Source organism: Heloderma suspectum, chromosome 6 (genome assembly GCF_057233095.1).
Source record: "Heloderma suspectum isolate Gila_16-S chromosome 6, 16-S_ref, whole genome shotgun sequence".
Classification (NCBI taxonomy): Eukaryota; Metazoa; Chordata; class Lepidosauria; order Squamata; family Helodermatidae; genus Heloderma; species Heloderma suspectum.
The window spans coordinates 43,285,293-43,302,021 of NC_139463.1; the positions used below are offsets into that span (position 1 = coordinate 43,285,293).

Below are 16,729 nucleotides of genomic sequence, written 5' to 3' on the forward strand. Positions count from 1 at the left end.
GCAGGCTGAAAAATCAAACCAGCAACCAGTAAAAAAAAAAAATTCCAATTGCTTTCCACAATTAGTTCCCCATCACTTAGTTAATTCTTTATATAGCAACCAGTTAAGTGTTCCCTTGATTGTCCAACATAAAGGAAAAGCTAAAGGTCAGGTATGTAAGTTAACACACTCTCTGCATGGAGGAGAGGGCTCCTTGCTGGCCACAGGGAGAACAGAATGACGGAGGGCACCACTTACAGCAGGCCGGCACGTCGCAGTATTCCCATCTTGTCCGGGCACCGCTGAGCACGTGGCACCATGGCCGGATATCATTGTCGGGATTTCTGCAACACACAAGAGGAAAATCATTATGCCAGAGGTTGAAAAACTTTTCCCCCATTTCTGAAAACATAAAGACCGTCTATAACTCAAAAAACAAAAACACAGCAAGATGGACTTGATACAGGTATGTGCCGCAGTATCGACCATGGTTTCCAGTAGCTTGTCCTGCCAGTTAGTGTGACAATACTAAGCTAGACAGACCCGTGGTCTGACTCAGGATGTTGTTGTTGTTGTTCAGTCGTTCAGTCGTGTCTGACTCTTCGTGACCCCATGGACTGTAGCATGCCAGGCCTCCCTGTCCTCCGCTCTCTCCCGGAGTGTGCTCAAGTCCATATTCATTGCATCAGTGATGCTATCTAGCCATCTCATCCTCTGCCATCCCCTTCTCCTTTTGCCGTCAGTCTTTCCCAGCATCAGATTCTTTTCCAGGGAGTTTTATCTTCGCATTAGGTGGCCAAAATATTTGAGCTTCAGCTTCAGTATCTGTCCTTCCAATGAGCACTCAGGGTTGATTTCCTTTAGGATTGACTGATTTGACTTCCTTGCAGTCCAGGAGACTCACAAGAGTCTTCTCCAGCACCACGGTTCGAACACATCAATTCTTCGGCGCTCAGCCTTCCTTATAGTCCAGCTCTCACAGCCATACGTTGCTACTGGGAAAACCATAGCTTTGATTAGACGGACCTTTATCAGCAAGGTGATGTCTCTGCTTCTTACTATGCGGTCTAGGTTTGCCATAGCTTTCCTCCCAAGGAGCAAGCGTCTTTTAATTTCATGGCTACAGTCACCGTCTGCGGTGATCTTGGAGCCCAAGAAAATAAAATCTGTCACTGCTTCCATTTCTTCCCCTTCTATATGCCAGGAAGTGATGGGGCCAGATGCCATGATCTTAGTTTTTTTTAATGTTGAGTTTCAGACCTGCTTTTGCACTCTCCACTTTCACCTTCAACAAGAGGCTCTTTAGATCCTCTTCGCTTTCAGCCATTAGGGTGGTATCGTCTGCGTATCTGAGGTTGTTGATAGTTCTCCCGGCAATCTTAATTCCGACCTGTGATTCATCCAACCCGGCGTTTCTCATGATGTACTCTGCATATAAGTTAAATAAGCAGGGCGACAATATACAGCCTTGTCGTACTCCTTTCCCAATTTTGAACCAATCAGTTGTTCCATGTCTGGTTCTTACTGTTGCTTCTTGACCCTCGTACAGGTTTCTCAGGAGACAGGTAAGGTGGTTTGGTACTCCCATCTCTTTAAGAATTTGCCACAGTTTGTTGTGATCCACACAATCAAAGGCTTTAGCGTAGTCAATGAAGCAGAAATAGACGTTTTTCTGGAATTCTCTTGCTTTCTCCATGATCCAGTGAATGTTGGCGATTTGATCTCTAGTTCCTCTGCCTCTTTGAAACCCAGCTTGTACTTCCGGGAGTTCTCGGTTCACATACTGCTGAAGCCTAGCTTGTAGGATTTTGAGCATAACCTTGCTGGCATGTGAAATGAGCACAATTGTATGGTAGTTTGAACATGCTTTGGCATTGCCCTTCTTTGGAATTGGAATGTAAACTGATCTTTTCCAGTCTTGTGGCCACTGTTGAGTGTTCCAAATTTGTTGACATATTGAGTGCAGCACTTTAACAGCATCATCTTTTAGGATTTTAAATAGCTCAGCTGGAATACTGTCATCTCCGCTAGCTTTGTTGTTAGTAATGCTTCCTAAGGCCCACTTGACTTCACTCTCTAGGATGTCTCGCTCAAGTTCTGTGACCGCACTATCATGGCTATCAGGGACATTCAGATCTTTCCTATAGAGTAGATTTTCTTGAAGAGATCTCTATTCTTTCCCATTCTGTTGTTTTCCTCGATTTCTTTACATTGTTCATTTAAGAAGGCCTTCTTGTCTCTCCTTGCTATTCTCTGGAACTCTGCATTCAGTTGGATATATCTTCCCCTTTCTCCCTTGCTTTTCGCTTCCCTTCTTTCCTCAGCGACTTGTAAAGCCTCCTCAGACAGCCACTTTGCATTCTTGCATTTCTTTTTCTTTGGGATGGATTTCGTTGCTGCCTCCTGAACAATGTTACGGACCTCTGTCCATAGTTCCTCAGGCACTCTGTCTATCAGGTCTAATCCCTTAAATCTATTCCTGACCTCCACTGTACATTCATAAGGGATATGATTTAGGTCATGCCTGAATGGTTTAGTGGTTTTCCCTACGTTCTTCAATTTAAGCCGAAACTTTGCAAGAAGCAGCTCATGATCTGAGCCACAGTCAGCTCCAGGTCTTGTTTTTACTGACTGTATAGAGCTTCTCCATCTTTGGCTGCAAAGGACATAATCAATCTGATTTCGATATTGACCATCTGGTGATGTCCATGTGTAGAGTCGCCTCTTGTGCTGTTGGAAAAGAGTGTTTGCTATGATCAGCATGTTCTCTTAGCAAAACTCTATTAGCCTTTGTCCTGCTTCATTTTGTACACCAAGGCCATACTTGCCTGTTATCCCGGTTATTTCTTGACTTCCTACTTTAGCATTTTGGTGTTAGTTCTAGAAGGTGTTATATGTCTTCATAGAACAATCAACCTCAGCTTCTTCGGCCTCAGTGGTTGGGGCATAGACTTGAATTGCTGTGATGTTGAACGGTTTGCCTTGGATTCATACTGAGATCATTCTGTCGTTTTTGAGATTGTACCCCAGTACTGCTTTTCCCACCCTTTTGTTGACTGTGAGTGCTACTCCATTTCTTCTAAGGGATTCTTGCCCACAGTAGTAGATATAATGGTCACCTGAATTAAATTTGCCCATGCCTGTCCATTTTAGTTCGCTGATTCCCAAGTTGTCGATGTTCAATCTTGCCATCTCATGTTTGACCACCTCTAGCTTACCTTGATTCATTGACCTGACATTCCAGGTTCCTAAACAATATTGTTCTTTACAGCATCGGATTTTCTTTTCACCACCAGACACATCCACAGCTTAGTGCCCTTTTGGCTTTGGCCCAGCCGCTTCACTCTTTCTGGCACTACTTGGAAATTCCCTCTGCTCTTCCCCAGTAGTATATTGGACACCTTCCGACCTGAGGGGCTCATCTTCCAGCGTCATATCTTTTAGCCTTGCGATACGTTCCATGGGGTTTTCTTGGCAAGAATACTGTGATACGTTCCATGGGGTTTTACTTGGCAAGAATACTCGCCACAACAAGGCAGTGATCCATGAAGGGGCTGACTCAGGATAACGTTCCTCAATTCTCCGTCATTCTGATTTTTGTTTCCAAATTGTTCAGAGCACCATGCATGTGCATTTTGCTGCAGCTTTCAGCTCATTCATGTCTTCCCCACGTGTGTTATCGACGAGCAAGTGTGCACTAAAGTGCACACTTGCGTGCTGACAAAGTGCATCAAGTCTGCTTTGCGAGTGTGGTGTTTACCAACACACAAGAGCATATGCACACATCAGTAAAATACCACATAGACAAACAGACCCTTGAGGCACACAATCATGTCCAGGTCGCTGTTTGGCAATGTCTTATCAATGCGCACATCTGCACTGATAGGGCATGGGGAGGAAAAGAAACAAAGGAACTGAAGAAACTAAAAACCTGCATATTCCAATTCCAGAATTCATTTTAGAAATTCTCATGGAATTCAGGAGACGCAGCAAACAGGGCAGAACAGTAAAGAAATGGAAGCGCTCCCTGAGAAGAAGGAGAGGGAAGCAGCATGCCCCGTGCTGGTCTTCCAGCTGTACCGGCCACACCATCTGGCTGGCCTCCAGAGCTGTCCTAAATCGCTGATCAGAACCCATTTCCTTGTCCTTCTTCTCCCAAACAAGCCAGGTTTAATACTATCAGATTTGATTATTACACCGCAGTGGTGTAGTGGAGCCAGGACTGGCAAGGACACAGGGCCAGCACTTTTTATTAGCAGGGGTGTTGACATTATCTGCCACTCTCCTCAAAATGTCCTGTTCCTCTGGGCTTAGCTGCAATCCTCACAGTGGGGGGCGCGGAGATGAATTTTCCCAGTATCAACATACTGTTCCCTGTTGTAATGCAAAGTATTTGGGAGGCTTCATCTTGAATGGGTAATTCAGGCCCATTAACTTTGCAAAAGTCTTGCTACCAATGGAAATGAAAACTGCTAGAACTGGTTTGTTGATATGGATCAATGCAGCTGCCTGAATTTTTGGACTCTCCTTGGGGGTGCAGCTATGGGGACTGTCATGGAAGGCTTTTCTACATGATGCTTTTATCCCGCACCTTTACCAAGGCTTCTGCTTCTAGATTCTTTGTGGGGTTAAGATCAACTCCTTTACATGTGTTTTTTCCAAGTTTTTTTCTTTCTCCGTCTTTCTATACATTTAATTACACAACCACTAGATGGTGCTGTGATATAGCAGAATTGCACAATTATACGAGAGCCTCATTCCACCATTCTTAAATAATACCACACTTTCCTCGATTTAAAAAAGGTGGGGAAATGGTTGCAAAGAGTGGGAGAGTCCCTGGAGGAGGATGACAAAGCCCCCACAAACTACCATGAGTGAGGAATCATGAGCGCACAATAAAAGCCTCATGAAGAAAGGCTCAATGAGTGCCTGCACTTCAAAACATACCACTATACCACTGCTGGTGGCACCTTGTCCCATCTGGGGCTCATCCCCTGGAAAGCCCAGCAGGACCTGCAGCATCTTCTTTATAGCACAGAAGAAAAGCCCCCAGATGGGTTCTCGGCGACCCTATTAAAGTAAGGCCTTTTAAAAAATTATCTATATAAGAATACGATAGTGTAACTCTTATTACTAGAGATCTACCAGACTGATTTTGCTCTTTTTTTTTTAAACTGAAGCTTGAGCAGTGTAGACATGCAGAAAAATTTGAAACTTCAAAAAAGTTCAAAGCTTGAGCTGTAATAGCAAAACAGTATGTTTATTTGCTGCGCACCAAATGGTCTCCTATTTCTCAACAGTTCAGTACCAGTTTATTTGCTCTGCGCCAAGCAATGCTTGATCTGACATCACGTGTTTTCGACCTCTATTACCTACATCCTCCCAGTTTCCTTTTTTCTGTTTCTGTTTGAGTGTCTTTTTAATTCATTTTGCTCCACAGGCATGTTTCAAGGGGCACTGCTGGGTTTGGGGGCGGTTGGTAGGGGCAACAGCCATAGTCACCCCTGCCCCGGAATGCATTGCTTTGAGTGGGATGAATCAGAGAACGGGGAGGGGGGGGCTGCTGCTGCTCCTCCCATGATGTCCTGTGCATGGATGGGGTTTGTGTGTGTGTGTGTGTGTGTGTGTGTGAATGTGTCTGTGAGAGAGAGGTGGGTAGTGGGCAGGGCGATGTGGCAGGAGTGGGCGGCGCATAAGACCGGCACCATATTGGATGGCTCTGGTTCAAGGCAGGTGAGAGGAAGGCGGTGTTTTTTCTTCTCTCCCCCACCCCAGGCAGCTCATCTTTTGTTTCAGGCCCAAGTGAAGGTGGGGGTGGGTTTCTTGGGTGGGGGCTTGGAACGCACCCTTTCCCTGCAACAGAGGAGGGGTGGGGCTGTCTATGCTTTCATGTAATGGGAGGGGGTTCTTATTGGAACAAGGGAGGCTAATTGTGTGGGTGAATGAGAGGGAGGGAGGTGGGTCGGAAGACCCCGTTTGGCATGCCGGGGGGGCAGGGCTCCTTTAATGTAGTGGGAAGAGCTGATATTATTGCTCCTTGAAGGGAAGCTGATGCAGGAAATAATTGGAAAGTTGAGAAAGGAAAAGGGAGGGAAAGAAGGAAATGCCCCCTGAAAGTTGTTCTAGTCACAAGGGAAACAGCCAAACATATTCTCATCCGAGCATTCTCAGAGTACTAATGCCCATGGCGACATGGGCTGTAAACTAGTTATTAAAGAAAAAGAGAGACTACAAGAACTCAGGAAATCAGCTTACCGGCAGTAGTTATGACTGCTGAGGCCCAACTGTTGCGCATGAACCAACCAGGCATTGTACACTGTGCTGTGCAGGACCTGGGAGTCCCACCTCAGGCACACGGCACCAGATTCCGTGTGGCTATGGCTACCTCGGTAGTCAGTGCCCCTTCCAGAAACACATGTATGCTTTTCTGTGGCAAGGGAGAGAAAAATGGCCAGTTGAGCTCCGAAGGATCTGGTCCCACGTTGCCTCCACGGGGCATTTGGCCTGAGCGTAACGAGGACAGGGGCTGAACAGCCCAGAGGTGAACTCTGTCCCCTTGCTACCCCCCCCATCTCTCTCCTTGTTCCCTTTTTGTTGTCTTCCTAACTGCAGATTTTAGACTGTAAGATCGTTGGGCAGGGGCCTGCATTTTATTTGTTGACTGGACTCTGCAAAGCAGGGCAGGCAGGCAGGCAGGCTTCTTTTTTTTTACTCAAAATACAGAGGTCCAACCAGAACCAAGTGCAAAATAATAGTAGGGGGCAGAGCCAGACACAAAATGGCAACCCAGGGAGTAGAGCCCATGGGTCATCCACTGGGATTAACAGTTTGCATGCTACTGCAAGTACGAATCTACATTTGAGTGAATTCAGGTGAGAGATTCTAACTCACAACTCTAAAATGAGAAAACGGGCCAGCAGACCTGGTCTAAGGCAGCAAGTTAAGACTCATGTTTTACAGGCGAGGAATATTTATTTATTTATTCATTCATTCATTCCATTTCATGTCTATACCACCCAATAGCTGAAACTCAGTAGCCGAATATTGAGACTGCAGTTTTATGAAACAGCATTCCTTATTTTGGGCTGTCTTAGTCTACGTAAATAATTACGTAGACTAAGATGGCGAAAATAAGGGGAACGCAAATAGCGTCCGCTACGCTATTTGCGTTCCCCTTATTTTCACCTTCTTAGTCTACGTAAATGTTTACATAGATTAAGACGTCAAAAATAAGGAACGCAAATGGCGGCGGCCGTAGCCGCCGCCATTTGCGTACGCGGTTTTTGTTTTTCCCAGAGCCCTCCGCGGCCGGAAATCCGGCTGCAGACAGCTCTGGCCTGGCTGGGCCTGGCCGGCTGCTCCACAGAGCTGCCGTGGAGCACAGCCGGCCACGGAGGATTCTGGGGGGGAGGAACGGAGCGCCTCCCCCCCCCGTCCAGGATTCTGGGGGGGAGGGACGGAACGCCTCCCCCCGCCCACCATCAACATAATCCACGAACAGGTAAGTGATTTTCGTACATCCCTAGTTCACATGTGAGATTTGGATCGGGGCCATGGTATGGAGAAAAAATGTTTAAAGGCCTCCCTGTCCTCCTATACTGCCCGGGTGCTCCGATGCGAATTGCCCACACTTTTAGAAGGAGCAGGAGGAGGAAGAGGGTGGAAGAAGAAGTCAGTGGAGATGCACTCACATATTTGGTGTCATGTCTTTAGTTTGGCCCTGAGCTCAACTAACAAAACTCAGCCCAAATTCTAAAGAAAAATGGCATCCTGCCAGGGGCTACATTTGCACAAGCATGCAGTCTGGCAATCTGTGTTCAGTCCTGGCAGATTTGAAGAGAAATGCCTATGAGCACACGGAGAATGTGTTTCCCGCAGCACGCAGCTGCAGCCTATTTAACCCCTACACCTCTGGAGTAAAAGAAAATCTTGGACTTGGAAAGTAGACCCTGATCTGCCCGCTAACCCCAACCAGACCCAACATTTTCACCGCACAATGTGGGCCTTGAACTTACGGTTGGAGCAGGGAGGAATGTTGCAGTACTCCCGTAAGTACTTTCCGTCTTTGAAAACGTGGCACCAGGGTTTGATGTCCTTATCTGGGTTTCTAGAGGGACAGAAAGAGAGTGATGCTGGTCATAGATAATTACATAAATAAATACATTCCGGACCATTAATGTGTTGGCGGACTTTAATGAAGACAAAATCGCAATTAAAACATAACATAAAAGCAAATAAATTAAAAATACAACAATAAAAGAAATAGACAGCACTTGGATATAAAGAAGTATTTTGGGATAAGAATGTGGGTGGAGCTCCACACTTTGGAGAGCTCATTTAGAGTTCTGACTGAAACCCAGAGCGGATTTACTGCCCCACTGACATAAGAGCCACCAGCCTCCACTGGTGGGTGCCACTACCAAGAAGGCCTGCTTATGTGCTGTTACTTGGTAACACGCTGTAGGATGATCAACACGGCCTCCTTGGAAAATGGTGGGAGTTGATTTGGTGTATTTAGGGGAAGATGGTTTGCTAGGTATCCTGGTCCCAAGTCGTTTAGGGAACTGAATGTCAGCAGCAAAACCTTGAACATGGCTCAGTAAGTAATAGGACTTAGAAATGAACTTAGAGCTAAAATGGACATAGAGGCCTGCTCAGACCATCCTATCCCTCTTTTACCACCCACATTCTTGGCCCAAAATACTTCCCTGTATCCAAGTGCTGTCTGTTTCTTGGATGTTGTTTATTTCTTTTATTGTTGTGTTTTTAATTGATTTGATTTGATGTTATGTTTTAATTAAGATCTGTTTTTAATCTGTGTTTTATTATTGTTAGCTCCCTTGAGTGCCATGACTGGTGGAAAGGCAGGCTGTACATTTAAAAATTAATGAAATGTTTCCATTCTCAAAGATATTTTGTTCAAATGTTTTGTTTTATTCCATTCCGTTCCATTATACTTACAATTCATTTTGGCTTTTCTGAGGTCACAGTTTTATTTTTGTTTTAAAAGCCAAGTCTACCAACACATTAATGGTACAGAGTTCTGATTGGTTCTGACTGAAACCTGGAGCAGATTCACCACCCCACTGACATCGGAGTCACCAGCCTCCACTGGCACCCACCCTTTGGAACGCTCTGCCACGTGTGGTGCGAGACGCGGAAACTGTGATGAACTCCAGATGCCTCTTGAAGGCTTCCCCTGAAGACTGCTCTGTTTTACCATTCCCTTAAAGTTTTTGATGTAATTATTATTCCATATTGTTTTCATACTGTATTTTTATGTAAACTGTTTAGAGATCTTATGACGTCAAGCAATATTAAGGAGTTTAAATAAAATAAAATTAAAAATGAAATGTTCTCACCGGCAGTAGTTGTGCTTGCCAAGACCCAGCTTCAGGGCATCTGGCCGGAGCGCATTGTACTCATCCCTTGACAAGGCACCGTTGTTCCAGTTTAAGCACACAGCTCCAGTGACAGTCACACTCCACATCCCGCTGTAGGTTTCTCCTGCATCCTCGTAGCACATAGCTTTGTTATCTGAGGAAGGAGAAGCAAAGTGTTCCTCTCAGTCATTCCTGCTCTCTCATGCTTGCCTTACCCACGGGGCAGCCATGAGCTAGGGCAACTCAGCAATGGGAGCAGAATGCGAGACCGCTGCTGGCTACATAGGGTTGAAGTGGAACTGACATGGGACAATCCCACCCTACGCTCTTTTCAGTCTTATGATGCACCCCACCTCATACTGGTTGGAGGGGAAGAAGCAAGATGTGCATGGCCATAGCCAACGCCTAACTGGTTTGTGAGTGTACAAACTGCTTCCTTTCTCCCTTCCCTCGCAGGCTACAATACACAGGTACTGCAGCACAGTGGCTAAGGGCCAAGCTACACACAATGCTAGCCACATATGTAATCAGGCATGCTTACCCTGGCCACATTTATTTGGGTGATTAAGCAGCTGCTAGGCTCTGATCTGGAACATGCTCCTGATCCAGATCGGGAACCCGCACCAGTTTGCTGCTGGAGATCAGCCCTGACCTGGCTGCTACTTTCTCCCGAAGGTGCCATTTGCAGTAGTTTGGCCCTCAGATGGAGCTGTGAGCCAGGAGGTTCCCGGTTCAAGCAAAAGCCAAGGATCCATTTCCTGGCTGTGAACCCAGGCCAGGGCCTCCTGGCAGTGCACCCATTCGTTCCTCACCATGTTCCATATATTAACTACTCACCAATCTCACAGTGCTTCCCAGAGTAGCCTGGAGGGCATAAGCAGAGGAAGAGGCCGGGCGAGTATAACGCTTCCCGGCAGCGCCCCCTGTTGGAACACCACGGCTTCGTACAGCCTGTTGGACAAAGAACGAGAGGATCTCAGCTTCAGCGGTGTAGCGGAGGCCAGGCTCGCAGGGACGCAGCCCCAGCACTTTTTCATTAGCAGGGCCTCTGATGTCATCAGCCAGCCCCCTCAGAATTCCCTGTTCCCTCTGAGCTGAGCTGCGATCCTCACTGTAGCTGTGGGGGGAATGAATTTTCCAAGCAACAAGATATTGTTCCATGTTGGAATGCAAAGCATTTGGGATGACTTGGTCAGGAATGGGCAATTAAGACCTATTCACTTTACCGAAGACATGCTCCTGGTGAAGAGGAAACGTCTAGAACTGCTTTGCTGATATGGATCGACACAGCTGCCTGAAATTTTGGGGCTGCCCTTGGAGACAGTCACAACAAGCTCCTGCATTTCCAGATTTATCACTACACCAGTGTGTGTGTGTGTGTGTGTGTGTGTGGTTCAATCCAGCTGGGCGTGTGGATGTTTCTGTTGGAGGGGGGAGATATAATGAAGGAGCTTCAGGAAGGCTAATGGGTAATGTTGGGGCACTGAGGGAGTATGCAAGGGGGCTGTTTAAATGAGAAGGGATCTGTCCAGGAGGGCTGAGTGGAGAGGGGAAGCTTCCATAGAGGATCATATTTTGAAAACCTAAAATGTTTGTGTTTGAGTGAGTGAGTGAGTGAGTGAGTGAAAAAGATTTGAACACCCCTGCATTTTTCTCAGACGTCCAATTGAAATACCACTGCCTTACGCTCACCTGCACTGTTTTCGGATCCCAGCTGAAGGGTGCATAACTTACAAGGCTGTATAATCTTAGAAGGGGGCGTGGCTGTGAGGAGGCGTGGCTGTGACTGTCACGAAGGGGTGATGGGAAAGTCCCCTGCCTTGAGGACCACTGCCTGTACTTCTGAATTTGCCACTACGGCACTGCTCAGCTTCCTCTTCTCACAACAGTTTGGGGTACCCTTGCCCTGGTCCTTCAACCTTTTGAGGAGGGGCCAGAGAGAGCTCAGTGGCAGAGCACACACTTTGCATGCAGAAGGTTCCAGGTAGAGCTCCTGGAAGCTCTGGCACAATGGATTGGAGGTGATGGGAAAGTCCCCTGCCTGGAGGACCACTGCCTGTCAAAAAGGCTGATCTGGTATACAGATATCTCATATACAGGCAGGCTGATCTGGTATACAGAGATGGGCAACCTTTTTTTCTACCGAGGGCCGCAGTCCTTCATGGGCAATCTGTCAGGGCCCCCATGACAGCAGTAAGCAGGACTGAGGCCAACAGTGGACAAGGCCAGACAGCCAAAAGTAAGTCCACCATTTTCCTTCCCTTTCTGCATTCTCTCCTCTCTCTCTCTGTCTCTCTCTCCTGCTTCCTTCCCACACAGCAGGCTGCCAAGGTAGGGATAGATCTTGCTAGAGGGCTGAACTGATTGCATGCGGAGGGCTTTGGAAATTCAGCTGGGGGCCGCATATGGCCCTAGACTGCCTACGCCTGGGAGAAGGTCTGTATTCCTTTGGCTTGGCATGTCTTGGCATATCTGTACTACACAGCGAGGCTGCAATCAGGAACACGTTTACTAGGGAGTTAATCTCACTGAACCCATGGTTTTCTTCTGAGTAAACACACTTAGGATTGCACCGCATAACTGGCATTTGAAGTCTAAGAATGTACAACTGCACGCGCACACACATATCCATCCCTTATTAGCCTCCATCCCAGGGCTGGCCCAAGACATTTTGCTGCCTGAGGCAGAGCAGCAAATGCCCCCCCACAAGCATAACATCCAAAGCCAGCCAAATTATTTTGGTATATGAGGCAGAGAATCCCATAAGCACCTTTCCCCATCCCTGGCAATAGAAATACAATAGTAACAAAGTAAGTAACTGAGAATTTGATGCCCTTTTATGACACTCAAAAGCTGCTGCCTGAGGCGACTACCTCGTTCTGCCTCACGGTAGGGCCGCCCCTAACCGCCCCTACTTCTCCATCACTCCCCCTCCATTTGGATTTAGACTGGAAGCTCCATTGGGCACCACCTGTCTTTGGGGGGCTGACGTTACCCTATAAAGCTGGGGACTTCAAGCTGGTGTCCCTGGGCACCAATGTGCCCACAGAGCTCTCTTGGCGCCCATCAGGCTGCCTGACCTTCCTGACCTTCATTTTCTTTCGTAAGGTTTTTTGAACTATTATTTTTTAAACTGGGAGGCTGGCATGGTGCCAAGGGAAGTGCTGCCCTCCAGCACCATCTTTACGTGGGTTCAAAGGAATGGTTTTGTGTTTTGGAGCTTAAGAGCCCCTTCTGCGTTAGGTTACTTTTCTTTTGGTCTCACCAGTTTGCCTTGTGGGAAATTAATGTTTTTTTGAACAGCCATGCCCTCCAGATTTCTCATTAGGGCAGAGAATGTGTGCACCCAAACCACTTTTGCTACACTCTAGACCAGGGGTGCTGGAACTCATGCAGGCCTGCAGACCAAATCTGCCCCTCCTGGAGCTACCCAGAAGGCCAGGCCCACTTCTCCTGGCCACATCACCACCACCACCACCAGCCCGCAACTGCAGATCATTTGTTGTCTTCCCAGGTTTGGCTCAGTTTTTTCCCCCATTCTAAAAGGTTGAAATGCCTCTCCTAAAGTGTAATTACTGGCAATAAAAGCTTCAAGATACCATATGCTCATATTTCTGGTATTTTGGCCCTGTCTCCTTTTGCCTTTGGCCCTGCCCACCACTGGAATGTGGCCCCCGAGAGCTTCTCCAAACTTGAATTTGGCCTTCAAGCGGAAAGAGGTTCAACGCTCCTGCTTTAGAATGTGTCTTCACCCATAATTGCCCAGGATTCTCTGAAGGCAGCCATGACGGTTTCGCTCCCCCAGCTCTTTCGCAATGCACTCCAATTGGAGTCTCTCACACAGCTATCCAGGACCCACCTTTGACAGGCACCTTGTGGCAGAAGCTGTCGTTACCCTCACATCGACAATATTCAATGTGTCCATTTACTTGGCGTAGCCAAACCTCGCTTTGCTGATGATTCTGTTGGGTTGACAGGTCTTTGCATGTGGCTGTAATCAAGAGACAGGAAGTCCTCGTCAGAAGATGGACCCCACCACACTATTTCCCACCTTATCAGTACCAAACGTCCCTTTGTTCCCTGCTCAGCAGGCACCCCCTATGCTACACTTACAATAGTAAGGGTGGGGGGAAGCATAGTCCCTACCTCCACCACTCCACCAAGAGCTAGACGGAGGAATGCCTGCCCTCTCTTCCAAATGCTTGGCAAGACTTTCAAAGCATGTCAGACAAGAGTCGTGTGACAAATCCAAAATAATTTTATTTGCACATCCGTAGGATTGCCATGTAAATCAACACACTGGGGTGATCCCAGTAAAACCCATTTTAATCAAAAACAAGCTCCTCTTCCTAATGGCTGCATAGAAAAGCTTGAGTAATCACATTGGGCAGAGCCCTGTGAAGTCATGGAAGTCTCAGGGTGCAGCTGCAACTAGGGCTTTTGGGGAATACAGTGCAGGATCATCTGTTGTGCTGCCTGCTTTAGGAGCCTGTTTGCTTTCTATAGGTTCTGCAGATATTTACAAAGTCACAAGAAATCTCCAGTGCTTGATCTTGTTGCAAGTAAACAGATCCCTGGAAGTTCCTTACCAAGTGGGGATCTGGGGTGAGCCATCTTTGTTATAACCATTTACTGGTTATAGCACAAGAAGCCCATTTGGAACGCTTATGTAGCTGGCACTCCTGGACCCTACAATTCATTTATCCCCAACTTTTGCACCCTTCCTTTTTTTCTATTCCAGCAAGAGCCCTTGCCAGAGGAATCCCAACTCTATCCTGCTTCCAAAGTCCAGGTTCTCAATAAATTAGGTCATAGATTTGAGGAGGAGAGGTTGCTTAATATACAAGATTCTGGGTACAGAACCTGAGCACTAGATTTGGTCACACTTGGGGACCATTCAGAAGCACACAGCACCAAGGCACCAAGCCCACAACCAGCTTTCCACGGCGTCCCCCTTCGCATCCTACACTATAAGCCTGCTGCCAGGGCCCGTGTTCTTAATCTTTGTCTATTGTCTAGAAATTTTAGTTGTTTTAAAATAATAAGAATCCATATTATTGCTAATACTAATAAACAGTGCCGGCTCCAGGTTCTGGAGGGCCGGGAGCAAGGCCCCCTCAGTGGGGGCCCCTCCCTCGGAGAGCCCGTCTTCTCACGGCCATTGTCAGTGGCTGCTCTTGCTCCTGCTCCTCTTTCTCATCCTTGCCCCCGCTTGCTGGCTTGACAGGCAGGAAGCAGGCTGGGGCATCTCCTGCTCCTCCTCCTCACCACTACCAGTCTCAGCCACAGCTGGTGGAGGGAAAAGAAGCAGGCTGCAATGGTGAGGAGGAAGAGACGGCCCAGGAGCTCCTGCCAGTGGGCCCCTATGGGGCCCAGCCGTGTCAGCTCTTGATGCCGCCCCTGCTAATAAATGATTCAAAACCTAAGCCCATTTTGCCTGGGTATCAGCTCAACACCAGGGCCCCCTCCTTACTCGAGAACTGGGGTGCCCATCTTAGCTCCTTACCTCTTCTCGACCGAGCTCCTCGTTTCATGCGCACAGGAAGCTCCTGCCGAGAGAGAAAGAAGTTGTTTAAATAAAATAAGCAAGCAATGTCAGAACGGCCACTTCCCGAGCACGGCTCCATCCCCACGCTCTAGAGAAGTGCGGAGCATAGGTAGGAAGTGTAGGGGCTCAGTGCCTTGCCATTCCAAAGTGAAGCATCCCGGGGGGCGGGGGGGGGGGCTTCTCAAGTTGAACACACGTGTATCCGTTTAAAAGAAAAGCTAAAGCAAAGCAGTTTGCAGCACATCTGTTAAAACAAAAGAAAAAGGAAAGTTTCCTCCTGTGCATGCACTGGGTCATTGCTGACCCCTAGAGGGACGCCGCTCTCGCTGGCGTTTTCATGGCAGACTGTAGCGGGGTGGTTTGCCATTGCCTTCCCCAGTCGTGACTACCGTTACCCCAGCAAGCTGGGTAATCATTTTACCGACCTCGGAAGGATGGAAGGCTGAGTCGACCTGAGCCGGCTACCTGGGACCCGGCTTCTGCCGGGATCGAACTCAGGTCATGGGGAGAGTTTCGGTTGCAATACTGCCGCCTACCACTCAGTGCTACAAATGTGTATGTTTTCATGGACGAGAGCCCCCTTTGATGCAGGAAGTCTAAGAAAAGATATTGTCAAGTTGGAAAAAGTGCAGGAGAAAGTCAACTAAGTGAGCAATCCTACAGCCGCTGGACACTGTCTAGAGGGCCATAGGATATGCTCATTTCTGGGAAACGACCTCAGAGCCCATGCTCCGAGGTTGGTTCCTGGAAAACCGACTGCCCCCCTCGTCCGCACTGCCTCCAAGGCAGCACGGAGAAGCCCCGTCCTCCACACTCTCAAGAGGAGCGCGGAGCGACTGAAAAGGGGCGGGGCTGGGGGCATTCTGGGGCGGGGAGAGCAGAGCTGCATGTATGACACATCCAATGTGTCGTACAGCAGCTTCCTCTCCCGGTCGTCCCCCCTGCCGCTAGACAGCCGAAAACAGCTGTCTAGCGAAAAATAGCAAGGCAGGAGAGGCGTGGAGGGAACGATCCCCCCCGTGCCTCTCCTGCCTTGCTTTGGATAGGCGGTCGCCTCCAAGGTCGGAGGCAGCTGCTATCTAGTTAGGATTGTGCCCTAAAATGATCAAGAGGCTGGAGCGACTCCCCAGTGAGGGAAGGTTAAAACAGGTGGGATTGTCTAGCTTGGAAAAATGGTGAGTAAGGGGAGACATGATAGAGGTGTACAAAATTATGCGTAGTGTGGAGAATGTGGATAAGGAGACATTTTTCTCCCTCTCTCACAGTACTAGAACCCAAGAGGGTCGTCCCTTGAAGCTGATTTGTGGGAGATGCAGGACAGTTAAAAGGAAGGACTTCTTTATACAGCACATAGTTAAACTATGGTACTCGCTACACAAGACGTAGTGCTGGCCACCCATTTCAATGGCTTTAAAAGGGGGTTGGACAAATTCCTGGAGAAGGCTATCAATGGCTACTAGTCCTGATGGCTACATGCTGCCTCCAGTACCAGAGGCAGTGAGCCTTTGTGCACTAGTTGATGGGGAACATGGGTGGCAGGGTGCTGTTGCACTCCTGTCCTGCTTGTGGGTTCCCACTTGACAGCTGGTCGGCCGTTGTGTGAACAGAATGCTGACTAGATGGAGCCTTGGTCTGATCCAGCCGGGCTCTTCTTACGTTCTTATGAAGTGTCATCTGCAGCTGACACACACACAGGTTATAGGGCAGCCATTGGCAGTTCTGGCTAGGTATGATGGGGGTTGCAGTCCAACCCATCTGAGGGGCTCCTGGTTAGGGAAGGGTGGTTTAGAGGGGAGGAAAGAACCGTGGGAGCAAAAGG

General features: G+C 48.0%; 1 protein-coding gene across 3 annotated transcripts in view; it reads right to left on the bottom strand.

Annotated features, from left to right (window-relative positions):
- PLAT (plasminogen activator, tissue type) overlaps positions 1 to 16,729 on the bottom strand; it is a 42,163-nt gene that overhangs the window by 10,760 nt on the left and 14,674 nt on the right. For all 3 annotated transcript variants that reach the window (XM_084804084.1, XM_084804083.1, XM_084804082.1), the window contains exons 3-9: positions 14,869 to 14,911; positions 13,222 to 13,353; positions 10,200 to 10,313; positions 9,342 to 9,516; positions 7,995 to 8,086; positions 6,235 to 6,406; positions 238 to 323 (exon numbers count right to left, since the gene is read on the bottom strand). In XM_084804084.1, the coding sequence (XP_084660210.1) occupies positions 238 to 323; positions 6,235 to 6,406; positions 7,995 to 8,086; positions 9,342 to 9,516; positions 10,200 to 10,313; positions 13,222 to 13,353; positions 14,869 to 14,911 (814 nt within the window). The remainder of the gene's footprint in view (positions 1 to 237; positions 324 to 6,234; positions 6,407 to 7,994; positions 8,087 to 9,341; positions 9,517 to 10,199; positions 10,314 to 13,221; positions 13,354 to 14,868; positions 14,912 to 16,729) is intronic.